Genomic DNA, 26,659 nt, shown 5'->3' on the forward strand with positions numbered 1-26,659 from the left:
AAACATCTACACTACTAGTTATGGCCTTATAAAAATCCATTTTATTTTTTCCAAATTCCATTTTATTACTTTTCAATTTCTTTTTTTCTGTTTTAATTTTTCCAGATTCCTTTTTTTTTCATAAAAAATTTTCTAGACATTTTTAAAAGGTTAAATAATATATAAAGTTTTTTTTTTTTTTTACTGAAATTCTAATACAGAAACATCTACACTACTAGATAGGGCCCTGTGAAATCCATTTCATTTCAATTTTTTTTTTTCTGTTTTAATTTTTTTAGAATCCTTTTTTTTTTTTTTTTTTTCGGAACATTTTCACATGGTTAAATAATATAGAAACAATTTTTACTGAAAATTCTGCTACAGAAACATCTACACGAACAGTTAGGGCCCTGTAAAATTTATAATAATTTTTCCAAATTCAATTGCTTCCATTTTTAATTTTCTAGATACCGTTTTTTCCGTTTCAATTTTAATTAAATTAAATGTTATTAATCAAAAACCATGCCTAATTAATTAAAACTTATACAGTTTAACATCAATTTCTTAAAAGTTTAACAAAAAAGAATCCGTGTTTTCTACATCATGGAAATGAATTTTGTTCAGTGAGAATGCATATAATGATCAAAAGAAACGGAAAAGACATTTATAAAGATATAAAAGTTCTTTCAAATTTTGCCTGATTTTATTCTATATCTAGGGAATAGAATATCATGTAGACTTGGCTCTTAATTTAGGACGGCAAGTTTTGATTAATAAATTAATGTTTGTGCATTTATGAGTCACTTTTCTCATTGATCACATCAGATTTATCAGATGTATTATTTTTCCACCACATTCTCTTGAAGTATAGCTTGCATCTTTTATGTTAGCACTCAAGCAGCATTCTGCTTTCATTTCTGGCTATGAGTGTCATTTGTGAATTGAGGTGCGTGTTACATATTTAGATTAAGAGTTACCTGTGGTTGTCTGTGTAGCTGTGGTTTACAGAGACTCAACGAAGATCTCTTTTTCCAAAGTGCCTGCATGTAGGGAAAGATTGGTTACATCCACACTTTGATTTGCAAATGTAGATTATGTCTCTGAACACCACATATACCAAGCTTGCAAAGAAGGTTTTAAAAGATCTAAAAACAGACCTCTCACTGGCCTTTGGTCAAAAGGCTTTATCCCTGAGTCACACCGGCTTTCCCAAGAAGGGTATTAACATTTTAAAAGAAGGGCTTGCTGGTTGTTGAGTCACTTAGCTGTGGCACCACTGGCCAGTGAATTCTCAATAATGCTTTTGTGTCATTTCCTTCCCAGAACACTAACCTCAGCGCTCAGGACCATGAGAACATCATTGTGGTAAGTGAATCTGCTGTTTTTTTTTTTTTTTTTAATGAATATGAAGACGCATATAGCCTTCACACAACAGTATATTAAAACCATTGCTAACAAAGGCAGTTACGTAATGTGTCTTAAGGCTCACGCTCTAGAATAAAATTGACTTGAAAATGTAGTGGACTGCCATAGAAACAGGACATGCAGAAACAGATGTGCTCTCTGAAGGTTGTGCACTTCCATAAAATGTGGATGAAAAGCAACAAGACTGTACAAGTCTGTGGGCAAGTGACTAATGGTTTGAATCTTACTGTAGGCCATCGCACCCCTGTTGGAGAATAACCACCCTCCCCCTGACCTGTGTGAATTCTTCTGCAAGGTAAATGTGACAACTCTGGCTATTCTTTAGGGCAACAATTAAGTTCAATATTTTTTATTTTATTTTATTGTTTAAAATCTTTTGGCTTGTGTTTCTGAAATTGCGCTTAAAGGAAAAAAAGGTCCATTTGGAATCATCTTTCATTTGTGTGGTATTAATGCAGCAGGATTTTCAAAAAAAAAATAGGCATTATCACATTAAAATTACACATTAAATTGATCAGAAGTGACAGTAAATACATTTATAATGTTACCAAAGAAAATCTATATAAAAAAAAAATCTTCTTTTCAACATTGATCATAAGATATACAGTTGAGGTCAAAAGTTTACATACACCTTGCAGAATCTGCTAAATGTTAATTCTTTTACCAAAATAAGAGGGATCATGCAAAATTCATGTTATTTTTTTAAATTTAGTACTGACCTGAATAAGATGTTTCACATAATAAAACATTTACATATAGTCCACATAAGAAAATAATAGTTGAATTTATAAAAATTACCCCATTCAAAAGTTTACATATGCTTGATTCTTAATACTGTGTTGTTACCTGAATGATCCACAGCTGTTTTTTGGTTTAGTGATAGTTGTTCATGAGTTTATAGTTTGTCCTGAACAATTACCTGCCTGCTGTTTTTCAGTAAAATCCTTCAAGTCCTACAAATTCTTTGGTTTTTCAGCATTTTTGTGGTTTTAAACCCTTTCCAACAAGGACTGTATGATTTTGAGGTCCACCTTTTCACAGTGAGGACAAATAAAGGACTCATATGCAACTATTACAAAAGGTTCAAACACTCATTGATGCTTCAGAAGAAAACATGATGCATTAAGAACCGGGGGGGGTGAAAACTTTTGAATTTGCAGATCAGAGTAAATTGAACCTTTTTTTGTCTTTCGGGAAACATGTAAGTAGCTTCTGAAGGGCAGTACTAAATAAAAAATTATATTTAGGCAAAATAAGAAAAATCTTTATTCTGTTCAAAAGTTTTCACCCCCTGGCTCTTAATGCATAGTTTTTTTTTTCTTCTGAAGCATCAGTAAGCATTTGAAACCTTCTGTGTTGCATATGAGTTGTCCTCAGTGTGAAAAGATGCATCTCAAAATTAGGGATGCAACGATACCATTTTTTCAAAACCGTTCCGATCCGATACCAAAAATATCGGCCGATACCAAGCCGATATCAGTGGGGGTATTTTACCTTCAAAACTAAAGAATGTATACAATTCACTTTGTCATTAAGATTTATTTGTTTTAGGTAAATAAAGAAATACCAAATCTGCTTGCACATTGTTGGATAAAAAAAGGGGGAAAAAGAGATACATGCATGAGTGCAATCAAATTCATGAATTCATATTAAGATTAATGTTTTAAAAATAACATTTTGAAAACAGAAATATTACAGATATAAATAACTGAACAGATCTGCCAGCAGATGGCGGCAAGACACTGATTTAATTACTGAATCATTTCATTCATTTGATTCGTTCGAACGGATGGTTCATTCAGGAATAAATCAAGTGACTCTCTGTTTGAATGGGAAATTGAATCATTGCATTAGATTCGTTTTAAAAACGCACGTTCATTCATAAACGAAACACCGCTGTGTTTGAATGGAGATGCGCAGCGGCTCAGTTGTGACTTGTTTCAGACTACTTTGACGACGAAATAGAGCAAAATCAGGCAATATTGTTATAGTCAGACAATGCAAGTCATTTAATAATAACTTCTTATTTATTTAACTGCTGTATTAAACAATGTCTCATTCACAAAGTATTTACAAAGAAAGTATTAAAAGCTGTCACTCGGTTCGCGAAATCCTTGTGTTCTTTTGCGTGATGCTTTAGAAGACGCTTGATTAAATTTGTGGTGTTGTAATTCGAAACACTACTTCCACCTCTTGAAACTTTGGCTTTGCAAATATTACAATTTGCAGTGCTACTAGCTGCTGTATCAAGAGTAAAATTTTCCAAATCAGGGACATGTTTACCGCGCTGAAGTAGACTTTGCATGTAAAAGTTCCCTCTGAACTCGCCTGTCACACTCACGTCACATGTGGTTGTGTAAGCAGCGCAACGTATTTTAAATGTATTTTATTTTTAAGGCAATGTTTTAAAATAATTGTGTTCTTGTATGAGTTATTATAGTTTTTACAGTAGACTATTATTTCTTGCTATTTATTTAATCAAACTCTGGTAACGGTATCGAATTTGGATCGGTCACGCATCACCGATATCCGATCCATTCAAAAAGCTTGGATCGGCGTCGATACCGATCCAGAGTATCGGAACGATGCAACCCTACTCAAAATCATACATTCATTGTTGGAAAGGGTTCAAATATACAAAAATGCCAAAAAAAACAAAGAATTTGTGGGACTTGAAGAATTTTGGTAACACTTTCTATGAAGCCTGTATTTATAATACATTATAAGGGTATTCTTAAGGCATTATAATACATTAATAATACATTATAAAAAAAACTTATAATATGTTGTATCATCTTATGAGTATTCATAAGAAAAGTCTTAATGTATTATAATGTTTTACTTATTTGTGGTTATAGCTTTTAACAGTATGATTACCTCCTTCATAGTTATAACATATTATAAGTCTCATATCTTGCCATGTTTCGCATGTCACTTTACTTAAAGCATACAAAGACCACTTATAAGTAATTATAATAATATTTCTCAAAGAGCCATAAGATCAGGTATTAGATGAGATAAATGTGTAATATGACACATTAGTATTATCAGTTTTATCATTTTGATGGTACCCTTTAGACAGCTTTTTATAAGTAACTCTGCAACTGCATGTCAGCTAACAGTAATTTTTATGTAATACTTTTTAAATTAGTATGCAAAATATATGCTAACACTGTATTTTTGGTTCAACCAATGACAAACTGATTATAAGTAACTTTGCAAGCATGTAAACCTTCTACTACCTATAGCCTAACCTTAACCTAAGTCTACTAATATTCTAAGGAGTGTTAGTTGACATGGAGTTGAAAAGTTGCGTATAGTCAATAGACTAAGGGGACCATCAAAATAAAATATAATATAAATGAAAAAAATAAATGTAATATGATATAGTCCATTGTAAATTAGGTAGAATAAATATGTGTGTTATAAATAATCATAATCTTAAAAGTTATAACCTCAAATACTCAAGTATTATAATGTATTATAATTGTTGTTATGAGTATTTATGAGATAATATAACATATTATAAGGTTTATTATAATGCATTATGCATTCATTATAATGCCTTAGAAATACCCTCATAATGTATTATAAATAGGGGCTTCATAGAAAGTGTTACCAGAATTTTTCTAAAGAACAGCGGCAGTTTGTTCAGGACAAACAAGAGACTTGTTTAATCAAATAAATGCAGCCTTGGTGAGCATAACATTTCAAAAACATAAAATCGTACTAACACCAATTGAACAATAGTGTTTTGTGTACCGTGGTTTTGGGAATGGGATTAGCTATAATTGATGATTTTGATTATTAATATTTGTATTATCGATAACGTTTTTTGTGTTCCTCTACACAGCACTGTAGGGAGCGTCCTCGGTCGATGGTGGTGATTGAAGTTTTCACTCCTGTGGTTCAGAGAATCCTCAAACACAACATGGTGGGTGTTCGCACTTCACCGGACGTGCTCTCGAACTCACACGTCACCGCATCCTCATTTACTGACTCTCCTGGTTTATTCTTCTCATTCCAGGACTTTGGGAAATGCCCCAGACTCCGTCTATTTACTCAGGAGTATATTTTGGCTCTGAACGAGCTTAACGCTGGCATGGAAGTGGTCAAGAAGTTCATTCACAGGTGAGTGACGTTCCCCACACCCCCCTTGTACAAACACATTGCTTACCTAGAGCAAGCGAAACTATGTAGTAACGACAACAACGCTGTGCTAACAACGTGGTTGGAGATAAAAGCTGGGAATCTTATTGCATCAAGCCTCGGTGTTACCTCATCTTGGCTCCTCCTCACTTACGTACAAAGAACAGGCCTTCATATGTACACAAACTGGAACATCCTTTTATCTATCAGACGGTGTCATTTTAATGGTCTGTTTAGGACCAAGCCCTGCGCTTGCTTCCTGTTACAGCTTTGTTTTCTTTTAGCTGTCATTCTGTGTGTTGGACGCAAGAGCTGCGCTAACCTGACCTTTCTTTACGTGTTATGATTTCAGCATGCACGGTCCCACCGGACAGTGCCCTCATCCTCGGGTTCTCCCCAATCTCGTGGCGGTGTGCCTGGCTGCCATCTACTCTTGCTACGAAGAGTTCATCAACAGGTGCGTCCGCTTCACTGGTTTTGCAACCCATGAGATGCAGTTTACACTGGAGACATGAGCTCAAAACATTTCTCTGAATCATATTTGATGACTTCACAGCTCCATATCCTGTTTTCTTGAAATTTCCTTAAATACGCATGCTTTTATTTCCACCTGCTTTAATCGGACAGTGTTTTTTGTGACAAACAACAGTGACGTGGCTGTAGTGACATTTTTGGTCTCACCTGACACCGTTTGTGTCATTACTGTGAGCGTCTGGGCCGCCGTGCCGCCACCTGAGAGGAATAAGGACCTATTCTGAAAAGTTTTCCATGATTTGCAATGACTCAAGAGAGTGGGACGTGTCAAAGCTCACTCCCTAGGCTTGCTTGCACTGCTCCCCTTTGGTTTTTTTGTTGCGATCTGTTCTCTCATTCACTCTCCAATGGCCTTTTGATAAATTTCCATAACTACAGTTCATGGATATTTTAAAGGTGCACATTTACATGTGTTTACGTAACCAGAATCAGATGTCCCATAGTTACTTGTTATTCAAATTAGGTCTTTCAAATACTGTGGCCATGTTGCAAAGTAAACAGCTGGTGTTTTGTGTATGGCTCTATGCAAATATGGCAAATTCCATTGAATGTGGGAATGTGGCTGCAATGCTCTGAATGCAATAATTTATTTATTTATTTAACAAATTGACAGAAAAGTTTATAGTCATCCTCGGATATATACACACTGCTGTTCAAAAGTTTGGGATCAATAAGATTAAAAAATTTAAACTTGAGTTTCTTATGCTTATCAAGGCTGTTTATTTGATCAAAAATTAAGATAAAAAAACAATAAAATTGTGAAATATTGTTTCAGCGTAAAACAACTATTTTCTATGTGATATGTTTTAAAATGTCATTTTTCCTGTGATGCAAAGCTGAATTTTCAGCATCATTACTCCAGTATTCACTGTCTAATATGCTGATTTATTATCAATGTTGAAAACAGTTCTGCTTAATATTTTGTTGGAAACCTGTGCTACTTTTTTTTCAGGATTCTTTAATAAATATAAAGTTAAAAAGAACAGAATTGATATATATATATATATATATATATAAAAATATAAAAGATAGAAATAACACGACACCACAGTGTTTTGAATTTATCAAAAGTGGTATAAATCTTATCTCTTTCTTTATTTTTTAACTTTTTTTTGTTAGTCGGGACAACTCTCCCAGTCTCAAGGAAATCCGAAACGGTTGCCAGCAGCAAAGTGAGAGGAAGCCGCCGATGCCTTTGCGCCTTCTGCGGCCTGAGCCACCCACGCCACCCCCTACCACCACCCTTTCTCCGCCCCCTGCTCTGCCCCTCTCACCACCACCTTCCATCGTCAATTCCAGCGAGATCCTGGTAGAGCTGGAACGCAACAACAACACCACTAACGCACTGCGCAAGGCCCCCACAGAAGGCGACAGCGAGCCCAACCTGATCGACTGTCTACTGGTCAGCCCCGCGCTTAATGCCCTGTCCATTCAGCTGCCTGCCCACGCCGACACAGTGCTGGGATGTTTCGCCCTCATCCTTAAAATGCTGTGAGTCACTAGATCTTTCTGTTACTATTCAACGATAATTATACCACGGTCTAGTTTTAAAAAGTTCCTTGAGTCAGAAATGGCTGCCAGACCTGCCCACATGGTAGATAGAGGTAAATGCTGGCATCATCGCAGGACCTTAAAAAAATATTGCTATATTCATTTTATTTAATTAATGAGCTTGTATATACAGTTGTATCAAAAGTTTACATACACCTTGCAGACCCTCCAAAATAAGAGGGATCATACAAAATGCATGGTATTTTTTATTTAGTACTGACCTGAATAAGATATTTCACATAAAAGATGTTTACATATAATAGAAAATAATAGTTGAATTTATAAAAATGACCCCGTTCAAAAGTTTACACACACTTGATTCTTAATACTGTGTTTTTACCTGAATGATCCAGTTTTTTTTTCCTAGAGAAAAGTCACTTGTTTGTTCTGAACAGTTAAACTGTTTGCTTTTCTACAGAATAATCCTTTAGGTCCCACAAATTCATTGGTTTTCAGCATTTTTGTGTATTTGAACCCTTTCCAACAATGACTGTATGATTTTGAGATCCATCTTTTCACACTGAGGACAACTGAGGGACTCATATGCAACTATTACAGAAGGTTCAAACACTCACTGATGCCCTAGAAGGAAAAAGAACATGCATGAAGAGCCGGGTGGGGGGTGAAAACTTTTGAACAGAAGAAAGATGTGTACATTTTTCATATTTTGCCTAAATATCATGCTATTTTAATAACAGCAGAGCTACTGAAAAATGTAGTTATGCTCCAATACTGTAATTGTCCCACATTGTCCATAAATGATCAGTTTGGGATATAAAAAAGACAATTTAGCCGCTGAGAAGTGACCTTAAACCAGTTCCCATATTTATAACAGATTAATCGAACGGAATCTGTTTTTAGGCTTTACCACCTTCACCTGATCCTATTGTGCACCATCCGGTTGCAGATCACAACAGAGCCGAGCCTCTGAGGTTTCAACTTTCACTGACCGATCTTACATAAGGTTCTTATTTTCTCCTGTTCTCGCTCTTCCTGTCTTTAAATCTCTAATTTCTCCTCTGGCCTTTTCTCTCCACAGATCAGACTATGATGACTGGAGACCAGCACTGGCCAGCTTGCTTCAACCAATCCCCTTTCCGAAAGAGTAAGAGCATTTACTCTCCTCTCATCCTGTTCACAGTTGCTTTCTAACCACTTACTAACTACGCCTGTTTCGGCCTCAAAAATGAATGGAATCCAGCATGATTACTAATCTAATAGTACTCCATTACGATTAAAGCTAGTGCAATTAACTAATTTTCTATTTACAACTTGTTTCTGGCAGTTGCACGTGATTTAAATGAGTCAGCTTGTTCTACTGAGACAAGTTTGATACCTGTTTTAAGTTTAAAGTTCACTTCCAGAACAAAAATATACAGATAATGTACTCACCCCCTTGTCATCCAAGATGTTCATGTCTTTTTTTAGAAAAACATGTCAGGATTTCTCTCCATATAGTGGACTTCAATGGTGCCCCTGAGCAGAGCTAGACGATGACTATTTGAGGTTGAGAAGTGAAAACTGTAATTTTTTTTAAAAAAAACAACTGATCGTTTTGCTAGATAAGACGCTTCTTTCCTGACTAGGATCATTTAGAGCCCTTTGAAGCTGCATTTAAACTGCATTTTGGAAGTTCAAACTCAGGGGCACCATAGAAGTCCACTCTATGGAGGGAAATCCTGAAATGTTTTTAAAAAACATGATTTCCTTACGACTGAAGAAAGAAAGACATGAGCATCTTTGATATTATCTATAAATTTTTGTTCTGGAAGTGAACTTCTCCTTTAATAAATGCGGCTTTTCAGTAACATTTTAAAGAAACGGTAGTGGATGTGTAGCATACGTGACTATACCAGGGGTTCACTGTGTACTTGCGGTGGGCTGGTTTCTCGCGGGATTGCGTGCAGGCGAGAGTACTGACGTGGGCGAGCCGCAGCAGGGCTCTGCAGTGGGATTGTGGGTATTGGGTGAGGCATCTCGGGTCCTCTGTGGCTGCTGTAATTGGCCCTGCAGGACGGAGCACATCATTACAGGTCTTCAGCAGAGCCCTGTGGTTGCCACAGGTGGGGGGCTCACCTGCGTTCATATGCTACGCCGAGCTTCCAGCCTTCATTAGAAAAAGTTAACAACAGCCAGGCGCATCCCAGTGCACTCGTGACACACATGCAAAACATTTGATGAAGTCCTCCCAGACGTACACACACACACAACACTTTAGATGATTTGAAATTGTATCATCATGCGTGTCGAGGCAAGCACGCCTACATATAGACTCAGAAAGCAACTTGTGTAATTATGTGGAATGACGACACTGGCTTTTTTGAGTGCCTGAGTTAAGTCAATGTTTTTCTCTCTACTTTCTCCTCTCTAGGGCCCTTGCACATGCCAAATTCACAAAGTAAGTGACTTCATTTTTGCCCTTAATGTATAGAGAACCATTTAGAGAGATACTTAAATGAAATTGATTTGCTGCTGTTAAAGGTATAGTTGACCCAGAAATTAAAATTCTGTCATCATTTACTCGCCTACATGTCGTTCCAAACCTTTCGTCAACATTGATTGAATGGACAAAAAGTATTTTTCAAAATGTCTTCTTTGTTTCACAAAAGAAAGTAGGTCTTACAGGTTTGAAACAACGTAAGTGTGAATAAATGATGACAATTTTAATTTTTGGTTGAAGTGTCAACTTTAAGAGTTGTTGTAAAGTTCTTTAAAGTGATGAGTCATTGTAAAAACTTAAAGTGACAGTTCGTACGAAATTCAAATTCGGTCATCATTTTCTCACCCTCATGTTTCGTTTTCCAACCTGTATGAAATAACATGAGGGTAATGTTGTTTCATAAATGACAAAAAGCTTTTGAAGCCATACTATAACTTTTGAGGAACATACTGAAAATTTTGACATTCACACTAGCTCTCCAGGAGATCAATTCGATCAGCTTCATAAAATGGATCATGAGATTTTGAATGAATCTTTTTAGTTAATTGGTTCATCTAGTGATCAAAAATGGTCTGGATGAATAATTCACAAATCACACTGATGCTATCTCGGTTAACAGTGAATATTGATTTAAAATTCAGCCTGTTTATCACACAAAAGCTATTATATGACTTCAGACAATTCAAAATAAAGCCCAGGAGATATTGTAACCTGTTTTTTATTATACTTGTATGATGCTTTTGACTAAATGACCAAATTGTAGTCATTATTCACTGATAATTCTGACATTCACACTAGCTCTCCTTGGGAGATCAGAGCGATCAGCTTCATGAATCATGAACCTTTCAAATTAATCTTTTTAGTAAATTGATTCATCCAGTGTAGAAAAATTGTCTGAATGATTAATTCACAAATTACACTGATGCTATCTTGGTTAACAGTGAATATTGAATTAAGTTTCAGCCCCAAAGCTATCATATGACATTTTAACACATTTTTATTATACTTGTATGATAATTTTGCATCTTTTTAAGACTTTTAATCCCTTTTGATTGTAACTGTTCAAAGAAATGTATTAATCTGCAGATAAAGCAGCATCAAAGTGAATAATTGACCAAATTATAGTCATTATTTACTGAAAATTTAGAAAATTTATTTGAAATGAATAATAAATCTTTTTAATGAATTGATTCATGCAGTAAACAAAAATTGTCTGAATGATTAATTCACAAATCACACTACCATCACGGTTAACAGTGAATATTGAAATAAATTTCAGCCTGTTTATTGCCCAGGAGTCTCATAACCCATTTTTATTATACTTTTTTTATGATGCTTTTGCGTCTTTTTGATGCTTCCAGTCCTTTTAATTGTAACTGCATTGAAAAGAGCAACCTGTTGTTCAGATGAAATTAATTAATATGCATTTAGAACAACATCAATGTGACTAAATGACCAAATTGTAATCATTATTCACTGAAAATTGTGACATTCACACTAGCTTTCCTTGGGAGATCAGTTCGATCAGCTTCATAAAAATGAATCATGAATCTTTTTAGTGAATTGGTTCATCCATTGAACAAAAATGTTCTGAATGAGTAATTCACATATCACACTGATACAATATTGGTTAACAGTAAATGTTAAATTAAATTTCAGCCTGTTTAATACACAAAGCTATCATATGACTTTGGAAGTTTCATTTGAACCCATTTTTATTATACTTGTATGATGCTTTTGCATCTTTTTGACTCTTCCAATCCCTTTTAATTGTAACTGCATAGAAAAGAGCAACCTATTGTTCAGAAAAAAATTAATAATTAGGGTTTAGAACAACATCAAAGTGACTAAATGACCAAATTATAGCAAAGACTATAGAATACTCAAGACTTGTCACTCGTATAGTTTTGAATGGGGGAAAAAATCCCCGCCTTCTTAGTGAAAGAGCCAGTCGTTGATTAGTAAAGTCAGCACGTCAATGCAGCTGCAGTTAGAAGTCCCGGTTGCTATAGAAACAATCGGCGCTCTAAGACGTGCACTCCATACTGCGCATGCGCACTGGCTCATTTAGCCGGAAAAAATAAGCGTTTTTTAACGCTATTGGAGCTCAAGGAACCATATTTATGAGGCAGTTCATGTTGGATCTCTTTGGAGATTTAAAATATGGAATTTAATCGTCAGCTTGGTGAACAGTTTTGGAGAAATTGTTGTTTCCCCATTCAAAGAGACAGGAGCTGCACTTGCCTGCCCGAGAGGCGTTTCAAAGATGGCCGCCGAGTGACATGACTTGCCTTAAAGGGACTTTGATTATAGTCATTATTTACTGAAAATGTTGAAAATTCATTTGAAATGAATAGTAAATCTTTTTAATGAATTGATTCATCCAGTGTACAAAAATTGTCTGAATGATTAATTCACAAATCACACTGATGCTATCTCGGTTAACATTGAATATTGAAATAAATTTCAGCCTGTTTATTGCACAAAGCTATCATATGCCCATGGTTATTTTAACCCAATTTGTTGTACTTGTTTGCTGCTTTTGCATCTTTTTGATGCTTCCAATCTTATTTAATTGCAACTGCATAGAAAAGAGCAACCTGTTGTTCAGAAAAATTAATTAATATGGGATTGGAATAACATGAAAGTGACTAAAAGATGACAGAATTATTATTTTTGGGGTAAAAGTGTTGAAGTTGACCTGTTTCATGTCATCTAACAGATAACTGTTTTATATTTTTGTAACAGAGAGCTGAAATATGTCATTCAGAGGTTTGCTGAAGATCCCAGACAAGAGGTGAGACAGGAAACTGCTGTTTGCAGAAAGGGTGTTGTTAGCTTGCAGTTTCAATCGAATGCTTGCTTAATATTGCCACTGTAGACTTAGTCAACAATGCTGTGTTGAGCTTCAGTCATTGTGAATGTATATGCATGTTTGTGTCTCTCGCAGGTCCACTCCTGTTTGCTCAGCGTGCGTTCTGGAAAAGACGGGTGGTTCCAGCTCTACAGTCCAGGAGGCGTAGCTTGCGACGATGACGGAGAGTTGTTTGCTAGCATGGTATGAAAGTGTTTGTATGAAATACGAGATGTCCCATTTAGTTCAGTCTTTTGTCCTGCCACTATATTGACTTTTATGGTCTGATGTCGTTCGTCCTCACAGGTCCACATCCTCATGGGCTCCTGCTACAAGACGAAGAAATTTCTCCTGTCGCTGGCTGAAAATAAACTGGGACCCTGCATGCTCTTGGCCCTGCGGGGGAACCAGACCATGGTGGAGGTACATATGACTGACTGTTGCTTTGAGTCGAAATATAGTGAGCTGCCCACCTAAGTAACATTTTTAGGCATTATAGATGTTCAACCCAAAGCCTTAGGTTTGGTAGTCTCAGCCTTTGAAGGGCACGTCCACAGAACGCCTACAGTTCGTTCACTGACCATTTGATGAATATTGCACACAAAATGGTAAGAGCAGACTGAAAATTAGCTGTTTTTATCTGATTGGCATGCATTATGCAACTTCCTATGACCCAAGTTGTGTTTACAAGGTACTAATGAATGCTTTTGAGAAAGAGCTAATGACTAGACTAAGAAAATTTAAATATCCACAAGCAGAATTGCATATTCCGCTTTAAATCATCTGTATTTTTGGACAGACAGAAATTCTAAGCACTTTTTTTTTCTTTTTCTCTAAAACCATTTGCAGAAACTGTTGCTTTTTTTGTTGGTCATTGATACATTTTCATTGAAATGGCTGTAAACTCAAACCCAAAAATTGGTGGGTGATCACTTTCAATGCAAGTCTGAGTTGCCAGTTCTAGACTAGTATAAACTAGCTGATAGTATGATTGGATTTATGCTTTGTTGATTTGGCAGCCCTAGAATGCATTATAATGATTATAATGTTATCAAAATGTCATCCACTATTTTATCGATTTATCTAGTAAATGTATGTGCAATGGTTTGTGTTTATTAGAGTAGTACTTGTTATCTTAGCAACATGTTAACATCAAATTTCATCAAAATCGGCCTTGAATGTTAGGGTTTGTTCATATTTAATGTTGTTTGGCAAATTATAATCAGTTAAGTTAAACTTGCCCTTAAATGTCAAATAAAAAACTAAATAAAAGATAGCTGATCACTTTAAATGTTAATCTTTTAATCTTAAATTGCTAGTTCTAGACTAGAATAAACTGCAAAGTGCACCAGGTAGCTGATAGTCTGACTGCATGTATACTTTTGTGGATTTGGCAACCCTAGAATGTAAAAAAACAAACAAAAATAAAAGGTAGTTGATCACTTTAAATGTCGATTTTCTAATCTAAGTTGCCAGTTCTAGATTAGCATAAACTGCAAAGTGAACCATAGTCTGACTGTGTTTACTTTGTGGATTTGGCAACCCTAAAATGCACTGTAATGATTTAAATTTAGTTAATGTCATCCAATATTTTACAGTTTCATCCAGTATTTGTATGCACTATGTATTTGTGTTTACTAGAGTAGCACTTGTTAGCTTAGCAACATGATAACGTCAAATTCATTCGAATTTAACGTTTTTCGGCAAATTATAATCAGTTTCAGTTAAACTTGTCACTGAATGTCACGTAAAAACAGAATAACAGGTAGTCGATCACTTTAAATGTTGATTCCAATCTAAGTGGCCAGTTCTAGACTAGAATAAACTGCAAAATGGACCAGATAGCCAATAATCTGATTGCATGTATGCTTTGTGGATTTGGCAACCCTAAAATGCATTGTAATGATTCAAATTTAATCTAAATGTCATCCAATATTTTACCGTTGCATCCAGTATTTATATGCGCTATGTTTTTGTGTTTGCTAGAGTAGCATGTTAGCTTTGCAACACATAATCATTACTATTAGTGTTCATCATCTGTTTTTGATTACACCATTACTGTTTTTAATATTTATACCATATGTACATCGACTTAACATACAGTAGTCACCGCTAATAAGCTACTAAATATATTGTAGTAGCCTACATTTTTTTTGTACAGCTGCTTTGCAACGATTTGTATTGTGAAAAGCGAAAAAAAGAAAAGAAAAAAAGCTTAGCAACATGGTAACGTCAAATTCAATCAAATTTAATGTTTTTCAGCAAATTCTAATCAGTTTCAGTTAAACTTTCCCCTAAATGTCACATAAAAACAAAATAACAGGTAGTCGATCACTTTAAATGTTGATCTTTGAATCTAAGTTGCCAGTTCTAGACTAGAACAAACTGCAAAGTGCACCAGATAGCTGATAGTCTGACTGCATGTATACTTTTGTGGATTTGGCAACCCTAGAATGCATCGTAATGATTAAAATTTAATCAAAATGTCATCCAACATTTTACCGTTTCGTCCAGTATTTGTATGCGCTGTGTTTTTGTGTTTGTTAGAGTAGCACTTGTTAGCTTAGCAACATGCTAACATCAAATTCCATTGAAATCTTTTTTTTTTTTCACTTTATTTAGATTTTCTTCAATTCAGCTGGTTACATCATACAATTACAGATCAAGAATAGTGGAATGATTGATGACATATATAAGTACAAATTTTAAATTCCATTGAAATCAACCTTGAACGTTAGGTTGTGGTCATATTTAATGTTATTTGGCAAATTATAATCAGTTTCAGTTAAACTTTCCCCTAAATGGCACGTAAAAAACAAGGTAGTCGATCACTTCAAATGTTGATTTTCGAATCTAAGTTGCCAGTTCAGGACTAGAACAAGCTGCAAAGTGCACCAGATAGCTGATAGTCTGACTGCATGTATACTTTTGTGGATTTGGCAACCCTAGAATGCATTGTAATGATTAAAATTTAATCTAAATGTCGTCCGACATTTTACCGTTTCATCCAGTATTTGTATGCGCTGTGTTTTTGTGTGTGTTAGAGTAGCACTAGTTAGCTTAGCAACATGCTAACATCAAATTCAATCAAAATCAACCTTGAATGTTAGGATGTGGTCATATTTAATGCTGTTCATTATTCGATAATCATCCGATATTGTACAGTTGTCATTATAGCATTAACTTGTTAGCTTAGCGATGCTAACTTCAAATTCCATTGGAATCAACTGTGAGTGTTAGTGATAGAGAGATTTTTCACTAAAGATTTCCCCATGCAAATTTCGCAACTGGTTCAATCTTTGAGTTACCATTCCTGTTTAGATTTAGACTTAGTAGACAGCAAGGCAGCTCACTACGTTATCTGTGAAGAGTTCAAGAAACTCCAGGGAAACCCACATGTAGGATACATCAGTGATCCCTCTGTGTCTGCCGTTCAGATCCTGTGTTTGATGCTGGAGTACAACATCATAGAGAACAAGGACACTCAGCTACAGATCATCTCCACCCTGGAGAGCACCCAGGTCGGCCTGCGCATGTACGAGCAGCTGTGCGACAGACAGAGGGAGCTTAAAGAACTGGTGAGTGCACAAACCAATTTCACAAATCAACACCGAGACGTTTTTACAGCCACGCGCTGGCTTTGATCATACGGGGGCCGGTCATTTCGCAGTCATCGCTGCCGTCACAGGCCGAGGTCTGACTGCTAGTTTAACGCAGTGCTCCCATTAACACAAAAAGACAAAAGTGACCCATTTACAGACTTCCTACGTATACAGTGCTGACTCTCAAGTGCCACCTGGAGTTTGACCTAAAAATAATATTGCTTTCTCTTTGTTTAGCAAAGAAAAGGAGGCCCTACTCGACTCACTCTGCCCTCGAAATCTACGGTAAGTGTGTGTTTGTGTTAATTACAATGTATGTCTTTGCATCCATGCTGTTGTTTTACTAGTAAGACACTAGGAAAGACACCAAGACTCGAGTCTTTTTCTTTACATTTGTTTTTTACTCTAGGACGCTGACTTGGCTCGTCTTCTGAGCTCCGGTTCGTTCGGCAATCTGGAGAACCTCAGCTTGGCATTTACCAACGTCACCAGTGCCTGTGCTGAACAGCTCATCAAACTGCCATCCCTCAAACAGCTCAACCTGTGGTCCACCCAGGTCTGCAACAATGCTGCATTTATTTGTTCAAAAAACTGTTTTTAAGTGTAATTTTTCCTGTGATGGCAATGTTCAGCATCAGCATGTCACAAGATCCTTCAGAAATCATTCTAATATGCTGATTTGATGCTCAAGAAACATTTTTCAGAATTCTGTGATGAATAGAATGTTCCAAAGGAACAGCATTTTTTGAAAAAAGAAACCTTTTGTAAGATTCTAAATATAAGCATTCTTGCTGAATAGAAGTATTAATTTCTTAAATAAAGTCGCAATTCCGAGGAATAAAGTCGCAATTCTTTTTTTTTTTCAGAATTGCATAACATAAACTTACAATTCTGAGTAAAAGTCGCAATTCTGTGAAATAAAATTGCAATTCTGTGAAATAAAGTTGACATTCTGAAAAATAGTCACAATTCTGAGAAATACTTAGAATTCTGAGATATAAACTTACAATTCTTGCAATTCTGTGAAATAAAATTGCAATTCTGCGAAACAAAGTTGCCATTCTGAGAAATACTTAGAATTCTGAGATATAAACTTACAATTCTTGCAATTCTGCTAAATAAATTTGCCATTCTGAAAAATAAAGTCACAATTCTGAGAAATACTTAGAATTCTGAGATATAAACTTACAATTCTTGCAATTCTGTGAAATAAAATTGCAATTCTGAGAAATAAAGTTGCCATTGTGAAATTCTGAGAAATATTTAGAATTCTGAGATATAAACTCACAATTCTGAGAAATAGTCGCAATTCTGTGAAATAAAATTGCAATTCTGTGAAATAAAGTTGCCATTCTGAAAAATAAATTCGCAATTCTGCAAAATAAAATCACAATTCTGAGAAATACTTAGAATTCTGAGATATAAACTCACAATTCTGAGAAATAGTCGCAATTCTGTGAAATAAAATTGCAATTCTGTGAAATAAAGTTGCCATTCTGAAAAATAAATTCGCAATTCTGAGAAATACTTAGAATTCTGAGATATAAACTTACAATTCTTGCAATTCTGCAAAATAAATTTGCCATTCTGAAAAATAAAGTCGCAATTCTGCAAAATAAAATCACAATTCTGAGAAATACTTAGAATTCTGAGATATAAACTCACAATTCTGAGAAATAGTCGCAATTCTGTGAAATAAAATTGCAATTCTGTGAAATAAAGTTGCCATTCTGAAAAATAAATTCGCAATTCTGAGAAATACTTAGAATTCTGAGATATAAACTTACAATTCTTGCAATTCTGTGAAATAAAATTGCAATTCTGCGAAATAAAGTTGCCATTCTGAAAAATAGTCACAATTCTGAGAAATACTTCGAATTCTGAGATATAAACTTACAATTCTTGCAATTCTACGAAATAAAGTTGCCATTCTGAAAAATAAAGTCACAATTCTGAGAAATACTTAGAATTCTGAGATATAAACTTACAATTCTTGCAATTCTGTGAAATAAAATTGCAATTCTGCGAAATAAAGTTGCCATTCTGAAAAATAGTCACAATTCTGAGAAATACTTAGAATTCTGAGATATAAACTTACAATTCTTGCAATTCTGTGAAATAAAATTGCAATTCTGCGAAATAAAGTTGCCATTCTGAAAAATAGTCACAATTCTGAGAAATACTTAGAATTCTGAGATATAAACTTACAATTCTTGCAATTCTGCGAAATAAAGTTGCCATTCTGAAAAATAAAGTCACAATTCTGAGAAATACTTAGAATTCTGAGATATAAACTTACAATTCTTGCAATTCTGTGAAATAAAATTGCAATTCTGCGAAATAAACTTACAATTCTTGCAATTCTGCGAAATAAAGTTGCCATTCTGAAAAATAAAGTCACAATTCTGAGAAATACTTAGAATTCTGAGATATAAACTTACAATTCTTGCAATTCTGTGAAATAAAATTGCAATTCTGCGAAATAAAGTTGCCATTCTGAAAAATAGTCACAATTCTGAGAAATACTTAGAATTCTGAGATATAAACTTACAATTCTTGCAATTCTGCGAAATAAAGTTGCCATTCTGAAAAATAAAGTCACAATTCTGAGAAATACTTAGAATTCTGAGATATAAACTTACAATTCTTGCAATTCTGTGAAATAAAATTGCAATTCTGCGAAATAAAGTTGCCATTCTGAAAAATAGTCACAATTCTGAGAAATACTTAGAATTCTGAGATATAAACTTACAATTCTTGCAATTCTGCGAAATAAAGTTGCCATTCTGAAAAATAAAGTCACAATTCTGAGAAATACTTAGAATTCTGAGATATAAACTTACAATTCTTGCAATTCTGTGAAATAAAATTGCAATTCTGCGAAATAAAGTTGCCATTCTGAAAAATAGTCACAATTCAGAGAAATACTTCGAATTCTGAGATATAAACTCACAATTCTGACTTTTTTCTTCTCAGAATTGTGACTTTATATCACAAAATTCCGAGGAAAAAAAAGTCAGAATTGTGAGTTCCGCAATTCTGTGAAATAAAATATGCATTCTGCGAAATAAAGTTGCCATTCTGAAAAATAAAGTCGCAATTCTGCAAAATAAAATCACAATTCTGAGAAATACTTAGAATTCTGAGATATAAAGTCACAATTCTGAGAAATATCCGCACTTCTGTGAAATAAAATATGCATTCTGCGAAATAAAGTTGCCATTCTGAAAAATACTCAGAATTCCGAGATATAAACTCACAATTCTGAGAAATAGTCGCAATTCTGTAAAATAAAATCGCAATTTTGCGAAATAAAGTTGCCATTCTGAAAAATAAAGTCACAATTCTGAGAAATACTTCGAATACTGAGATATAAACTCAAAATTGTGACCTTTTTTTTCTTTTGTGATTAATAGAATGTCCTGAAAGAACAGCATTTTTTGACAAAAATTCACAATTCTGACTTTTTTTTTGCTGAACAGAAGTATTAATTTCTTTAATAAAAACCTCTGTGTCTGTTTTATTGACTTGATTTATGTTTTCTCTGTGTTTTAGTTTGGAGATGCTGGGCTCCGTTTGCTATCGGAGCATCTGGCCTGTCTGCAGGTTTTAAATTTGTGTGAGACTCCAGTCACGGACGCTGGCCTGCTCTCCCTCAGCTGTAAGAACGCATTTACGCACATCTTAAAAAAACAGCTGTTTCTCAAATTAAAACTATTGGATTTATTCTTGATCTATAACAGATTTTAGCTAGTAATAATTTATTTGTGAAGCTTGTTGAGGTTTCTTAAAAGGATAGTCGATTCAAAAATGAAAATTGTGTCATGTCGATCCAGACCAGTATGACTTTTTTTTCTTCTGTGGAGCACAAAAGGAGAACGCAATGTCCGGCCCAGCTTCTGTTTTTCATATACTGTAACAAAAGTGGATGGTGATTTATATCAAGCTTCAAAGTAGCATAAAATATGACTTGTGCGCTATAATCCAAGTCTTTTGAAGCCATAGTCGTTGTTCATGATTAATCTTCCTCTTGACTGTGGATCTCAAATGTCATTTGTGACGTGTTTTTAAATTTTTCACGTCACATAACATGCGAGAACCAGCAGTTTGTGCCATCAATGAAGTCAGACCTGCTGTTAATGCGTATAAAGCCACAATTTTTTATTCAACATAAGCACAAATGAGATTTAGTAGGTAGAAGTCCTGTAATTTCTACTTTTATGGTGTGTTTTTGAAGCTTTGCCATATAAATGATCATCTGCTTGTTTGGCTCGAAATTATGGTATAATTCAAGTTTTAAAAATTAAGCATTTAAACTATCCATTTAACCAAAAAGTGCTTTATTTTGAGTGTAAAAAGTGTTTAGTGTATGTCCTGACATATTTATGGCTAGTTGATGTAGAATAAGTAACTAATTGCAACTTTTCCTTGCAGCTATGAAAAGTCTGTGCAGCCTGAATATGAACAGTACTAAACTTACAGCAGACACATATGAGGACCTGAAGGTAAGAGGATGACTCTAACAGACACTCAGAATGCTAGAATTAAAACTTGAATTTAAAGGTGAAGTGTGTCATTAAAAAAAGTTACATCTCCAATCCCAGTTTTATGGAAGCCCATTTCCGGTACTAAATAAAAAAAATGAAAAAAAGGCAATTGCGACTTTTTATCTTACAATTCTGACATTTTTCTCACAATTGCAAAAGCTTACATCTTGCAATTCTGACTGTTTTTCACATTATTACATGACTCTCAATTCTAAGAAATAGTCCCAATTCTGAGGAATAAAGTCACACTTGTGGCATTTTTTTTCTCAGAATTGCATGATTTAAACTTAGAATTCTGAGAAATAATGTCACAATTCTAAGAAATAATGTCACAATTCTGTGAAATAAGCTCACAATTCTCAGAAATAGTAGCAATTCTGAGGTATAAAGTCACAATTATGAGGAATAAAGTCAGAATTCAGAGATATAAACTTACAATTCTGGGGAATAAAGTCGCAATTCTGAGGAATAAAGTCGAAATTCTGAAAAATAAAGTCATAATTCCAAGATATAAACTCACAATTCTGAGAAATAAAGTTGCAAAACTGAGGAAAAAACTCACAATTCTGAGGAATAAAGTCGAAATTCTGAAAAATAAAGTCATAATTCGAAAATATAAACTCACAATTCTGGGAAACAAAGTCGCAATTCTGAGGAATAAAGTTGCAATTCAGAGTAATAAAGTATTAATTTGAGAAATAAAGTCTTAAATTCTGAGAAATAAAGTTGCAATTCTGAGGAATAAAGTTGCAATTCTAATAATAAACTCACAATTCTGAGCAAAAACAGTCACAATTCTGAGGAATAAAGTTGCAATTTGAAAAATAAAGTTGCAATTCTGACTTTTTTCTCAGAGTTGTGACATAAACGCACAATTTCTGAGAAATAAAGTTGCCATTCTGAGAAATACTCAGAATTTAGAGAAATAAACTTGCAATTCTGACTTTTTTCTCAGAATTGCATGGTATAAACTCATAATTCTGAGAAATAAAGTTGCAATTCTGCAAAATAAAGTTGAAATTCTGAGAAATAGTCAGAATTCTGATATGAATGCACAATTCAAATTTTTTCCCCTCACATTTGTGTGATACAATTCTGAGAAATAGCCACAATTCTAAAAAATAAAGTTGCAATTCTGAGGAATAAAGTTGGAATTCTGAGAAATAAAGTTGCAATTCTGAGATATAAACTCACAATTCTGACTTATTCCTCAGAATTGCATGATATTAACACTAACAATTCTGAAAAATAGTCGCAGTTCTGCAAAACAAAGTCAGAATTCCTTTAAGAATTCTGAAATATAAACTCAAATTGTGACTTTTTCTCAGAATTGTGGGTTCGTATCTCGCAACTCTGACTTTATAACACGCAATTGCAATTTATTAAGTCAGAATTCTGATATAAACTTATCTCGCAATTCTGAGAACATATCGATCTTATTTTCCCCTCAAAATTGGACTTTAGAACTCTATTGCGTGTTCTTACAGTTCTGAGAAATTGCGCAATTGTGAGGAAAAAGTCAGAATTCCAACTTTATAACTCGCAATTGCGCGTTTATATCACACAATTCTAAGAAAAAAAGAATTGTGAGGTAAGCTACACTTAACCTTTTTAACACAACGCATTTCAACCAATGCAAAACATCAACATCGATTTACCCAAAGGTGTCTTTTTATTTTATTTGGCTGGCCAATAGCAGATGAGGGAGTTCAGGAAACCAGCATCAACAGTCTTTACTTTTCCAATACAGTTGGGCGACTCTAATGATGCAGAAATGACACACTTCACCTTTAACTCTTATCAAGCAGCCAGCTTTTTTATTGCCCATATGCACGATGTTATTTACACAAGCGGAACATGTTCCTGCCTCAGTCAATCAATCGTAGCCTCCACTCTAAAATCAGAGAGGAATAATAGGAATCATAAGACTGATAGGAACATTGTTCCAGGAACAAGTCGCATTAAACGTTTCATTATCTAACCCTCTCCGTCTCTGGTCCTACCCACAGGCTAAACTACCCAATCTAAAGGAAGTGGACGTTCGCTACACCGAAGCATGGTGAACGCAATGCTCAAGGAGATTTATAGACACCGGAAATCGCTGACACATCATCCCAACGCGACATAATCGAGAAACGAGGACTGTATTTATAGGACCATCATTCAAACAATATAAACTCAAGAATTGTCTAGTGTCTCATCCGAGGACGCTCTTCGCAGCGGCATCATCAGACAGCACAGAAAACAGGGGACTTTTCTCGCCTCGTTTTCTCGACTCGTTCTCGCCTTTATCTCAAACTCCTCAGAGGAACCGTGTCCCTCCTCCTTTTAGTCCCTTTTTGTCCCTCCAGAAGACATCAGACCACCTGGATACATTTCCCCTGTGGTACCAGCGTCTGGTGAAGGCCTGAATATTCAGAGCCACATTCCAGTACAGTTTTGATATCACTTCCTATGTGGAAAGCTGTTTGCGTTTCGGTCTTGTTACATGTGTGCTTGGTCCTCTCGGTTCAGAATCTATCATTTTTGCATCCTCACAAAATTGTAAATTGTGTGTTAACAACATCCATGTTCATCTCTATATCTCTATCGCTTTGAAAATCATTTTTTATCGACTTGAATAAGCATATTTTTCCATACACTGCTTTCATATATATGTGTGTGTGTGTGTGTGTTTGTAAAGAATATCGACGTATCCCCATTTTTAACACAGAACCAACAAAACCTTTCTGTTATCTACTTATCATTTCTCTTCCTTTTTTAGCCACATTGTACAGTGTAATTTTAATTTCACACCCTATTTAAGAAAACTTCATCCAGGAAGTAGTCTGGGACTACTTTGTATTTATGAGCCCCCCTTTCTGCTCCTTTTTCCTTTTATTAAATACTTTTGTCAAGCATACTGAACCAAGATAGTGCCTAAAACATTTTCTGTAAAGATTGCATCACCAACGTCAGATAAGTTGTACATAGATACATTATGGACTTTTAAACGGCTTTGTTATTCTTCGCCTCCAGTGGTCGATAGGAGTCCACCACGAGTGTCCTGCCACAACGGTTGACAACGTCCGCAGATATTTATATCGAAATCGAGCCAAGATTTGTGCTTTGTTCATTACGGCTTTTTATATTTCGTTCTCTCGCTTAGTTTATGACCACTGTAATTAGTTACAGAATAGTATGAGACAGAAAAAAAAATAAAACAAGACGGAAGTCAGAAAGAAAACAATCAATTTGCCGTCTTAAATCGTTTTTCTTATGTTTACAAAGGCGTGTCTGTCTTTTCTCCCACTTTAAACTATATCCAGATAGAGTCGCTGCCCCGTCCGTGTGGCCGGTCTTGAAAGTAGCAGTTTTCGGTAGTTCCAGCTTTTGTGTGTGAGTTCGATTTCACACAGATGTTAGATGCCGTCCAGAGGGGGGGCGTTCAGTACTGGGTGCCATAATGGCACCAACTTGTGTTCTGCCATCTTGCATAGTTGCATACTGTATAATGTACATATGAGTGTATATAATTTCCCGTTTCTTTCTCTCACGTTTTGGGAGACTCTGTTGCCTTTGTTTTTTTTTGCAGACGTGTGCATACGGTCATCTATTTTTGTTTCTTTTCCCGCCCCCAGACCAAGTGCACTGTCATTGTGTTCTACTTTTTTTTGACTGTATGATAAGTTTAATCCATTTTCGTTTGTTTTTGCATGTTTGCCTCATGTAGATTTAATATAAAGGGTCAAATCACTAGCCCCCTTCAACCACTTACCATATGGATCAATACGTTTTTCTAAAAGTGAAAGATGGACAGAGTTGGCGTGCGCATCTGTCGTAAACCGAAGGATTATGTTGGGAAGGTGCGTTCGTGTGGACTAGAAACTGCCATTCTGTACACTGGTGAAACTCAAGCCGTGGTAATGTGACTGATACAATGGTCTTCAGTCCTGAAAGCGGACCATTTTTCTCTGTGGCGAGTGTGGAGGATTCAGGGGGCTGGGTTTCCCCCCAGCCCTCATTTTGTTAAGAAATAACGAAAAAAAACAAAAAGAAGCTGTCTCATTGAGACGATGGCTAATTGAAGTTGAAATCCAGTTTATGTCTCATAATTAATTTGTAATATCCTGTGGAACTCACTGTGCTATTTGTGTTTCCAATGTCTCATCAACATATTCTGATGTCTCATTAATTTCAGCTTTTTTGTTTTCGCTGAAAAGCGCTTTTTGCGATGTCGAATTGAGACTGAGTCTTAATCTGGTGTAAGCGGGGTCTCCGCGGCCCCTCGCGGCACAGTCGTGTACATAAAGACATTTCCCATGACTCCTGGAGTTTTTGCAGATAGAACTGCTGCCCTTATTTCTTCTGTGTTTTTCTGCTTCTATCTACAGCTGGGTTGCTGCTGCTGCTGCTGCTGCTCTGTGGCTGTTGTAATGAGAACACAACCTTCAACAGGAAAATAAGCCTAATATGTGAACCAGTTTCAATCAAAATAAACTGTCTGTGAATATGTTTCAAATAGAAAGCTTTGAAAGCTTTTTTATTGGTGTGTTTAACCTGTACATTCACTAGTTTAGGTTCAAATATAAAAGCATATAAACAAATATACACATTCTTATGCAATACAGATATAGCCTATACAGTTCTTCATTCTAGATCTAAATAAATATCCAGAATCTGGAACGTATATCTTCCGAAAAAACAAGACCAAGACTAAACCATATGCTGCTTTTCACCATATTTTCACACCGACACGTCTGCTAGTTCCTTGTGGTTAAGACTTCCTGTTTATTTTACACCTGTCAACAAAGATTTTTCATTAGTGACTGGAATGAGGATGTTGTGGTGTTACTGCTTTCATATCTGCAGCCTCAAGGTTAAAGTATATTAATCTAAAAAATAAATTAATTAATCCTTTCCAAATACAAAATGTGCTTGGGTGCAAATACAGTTAACAAAAATCTTTAGATTTCTTTGGTCATACTTAAGAATACATGAAAACATAATTGCCCACATTAATGCTGTCCACCCGGCCACACTACAATAATGCACTAAATATATTCCAAGTGTTACATACAGTGCCTTGCAAAAGTATTCATACCCCTTCATTTTTTTCCACGTTTTATATTGCTGCCTTATGTTTTAAATTACCCCCCCCCCCCACACACACACACACACATCAATCTACACTCCATGCACCATAATGACAAAGCAAAAACAGAATTGTCAACTTAAATTTATTAACAATATAAAAAAAACTGAAATAAGTACATTGCATAAGTATTCATACCCTTAGTTGAAACACCTTTACAGCCTCCAGTCTGTTCTGAATGGTTTCCTTCAAACATGATGCTTGGAATTACAGTTAATCAGACAAGAGAGTCTTGTTTCTCACAGTCTGAGTTTTTTTGCTAATTCCAAGTGTGTCATGTGTCTTCATTGAGGACAGGATTGAGTCTTGCCACATCACCATAAAGCCCAGATCGGTGGAGTGTTGTAGTGATGCTTATCCTTCTGTAAGATTCTCCCATCTGCTGTATGATCATGAACCTCAACTAGAGTGACCATCAGGTTCTTGCTCATCTTTCTATCCAGG

General features: G+C 35.3%; 2 protein-coding genes across 2 annotated transcripts in view; one reads left to right on the plus strand and one right to left on the minus strand.

Moving 5' to 3' along the window:
• The window catches only part of cmip (c-Maf inducing protein), a 47,195-nt gene extending 21,592 nt beyond the window's left edge, over window positions 1-25,603 (plus strand). The window contains exons 4-20 of the mRNA XM_073850196.1: window positions 1,303-1,344; window positions 1,637-1,699; window positions 5,258-5,338; window positions 5,432-5,535; window positions 5,906-6,010; window positions 7,207-7,578; window positions 8,678-8,743; window positions 10,010-10,036; window positions 12,827-12,875; window positions 13,029-13,136; window positions 13,239-13,355; window positions 16,370-16,510; window positions 16,772-16,819; window positions 16,944-17,090; window positions 20,090-20,195; window positions 20,969-21,039; window positions 23,091-25,603. Coding sequence (XP_073706297.1) covers window positions 1,303-1,344; window positions 1,637-1,699; window positions 5,258-5,338; window positions 5,432-5,535; window positions 5,906-6,010; window positions 7,207-7,578; window positions 8,678-8,743; window positions 10,010-10,036; window positions 12,827-12,875; window positions 13,029-13,136; window positions 13,239-13,355; window positions 16,370-16,510; window positions 16,772-16,819; window positions 16,944-17,090; window positions 20,090-20,195; window positions 20,969-21,039; window positions 23,091-23,144 — 1,701 coding nt within the window. The 3' untranslated portion in view covers window positions 23,145-25,603. The remainder of the gene's footprint in view (window positions 1-1,302; window positions 1,345-1,636; window positions 1,700-5,257; window positions 5,339-5,431; window positions 5,536-5,905; window positions 6,011-7,206; window positions 7,579-8,677; window positions 8,744-10,009; window positions 10,037-12,826; window positions 12,876-13,028; window positions 13,137-13,238; window positions 13,356-16,369; window positions 16,511-16,771; window positions 16,820-16,943; window positions 17,091-20,089; window positions 20,196-20,968; window positions 21,040-23,090) is intronic.
• The window catches only part of LOC141345335 (1-phosphatidylinositol 4,5-bisphosphate phosphodiesterase gamma-2), a 48,290-nt gene continuing 47,050 nt past the window's right edge, over window positions 25,420-26,659 (minus strand). Inside the window, exon 32 of the mRNA XM_073850197.1 lies at window positions 25,420-25,488. Within this exon, the coding sequence (XP_073706298.1) occupies window positions 25,420-25,488 (69 nt within the window). The remainder of the gene's footprint in view (window positions 25,489-26,659) is intronic.

The sequence above is a fragment of the Garra rufa genome, chromosome 11, assembly GCF_049309525.1.
Source record: "Garra rufa chromosome 11, GarRuf1.0, whole genome shotgun sequence".
In the NCBI taxonomy this organism is placed as follows: domain Eukaryota; kingdom Metazoa; phylum Chordata; class Actinopteri; order Cypriniformes; family Cyprinidae; genus Garra; species Garra rufa.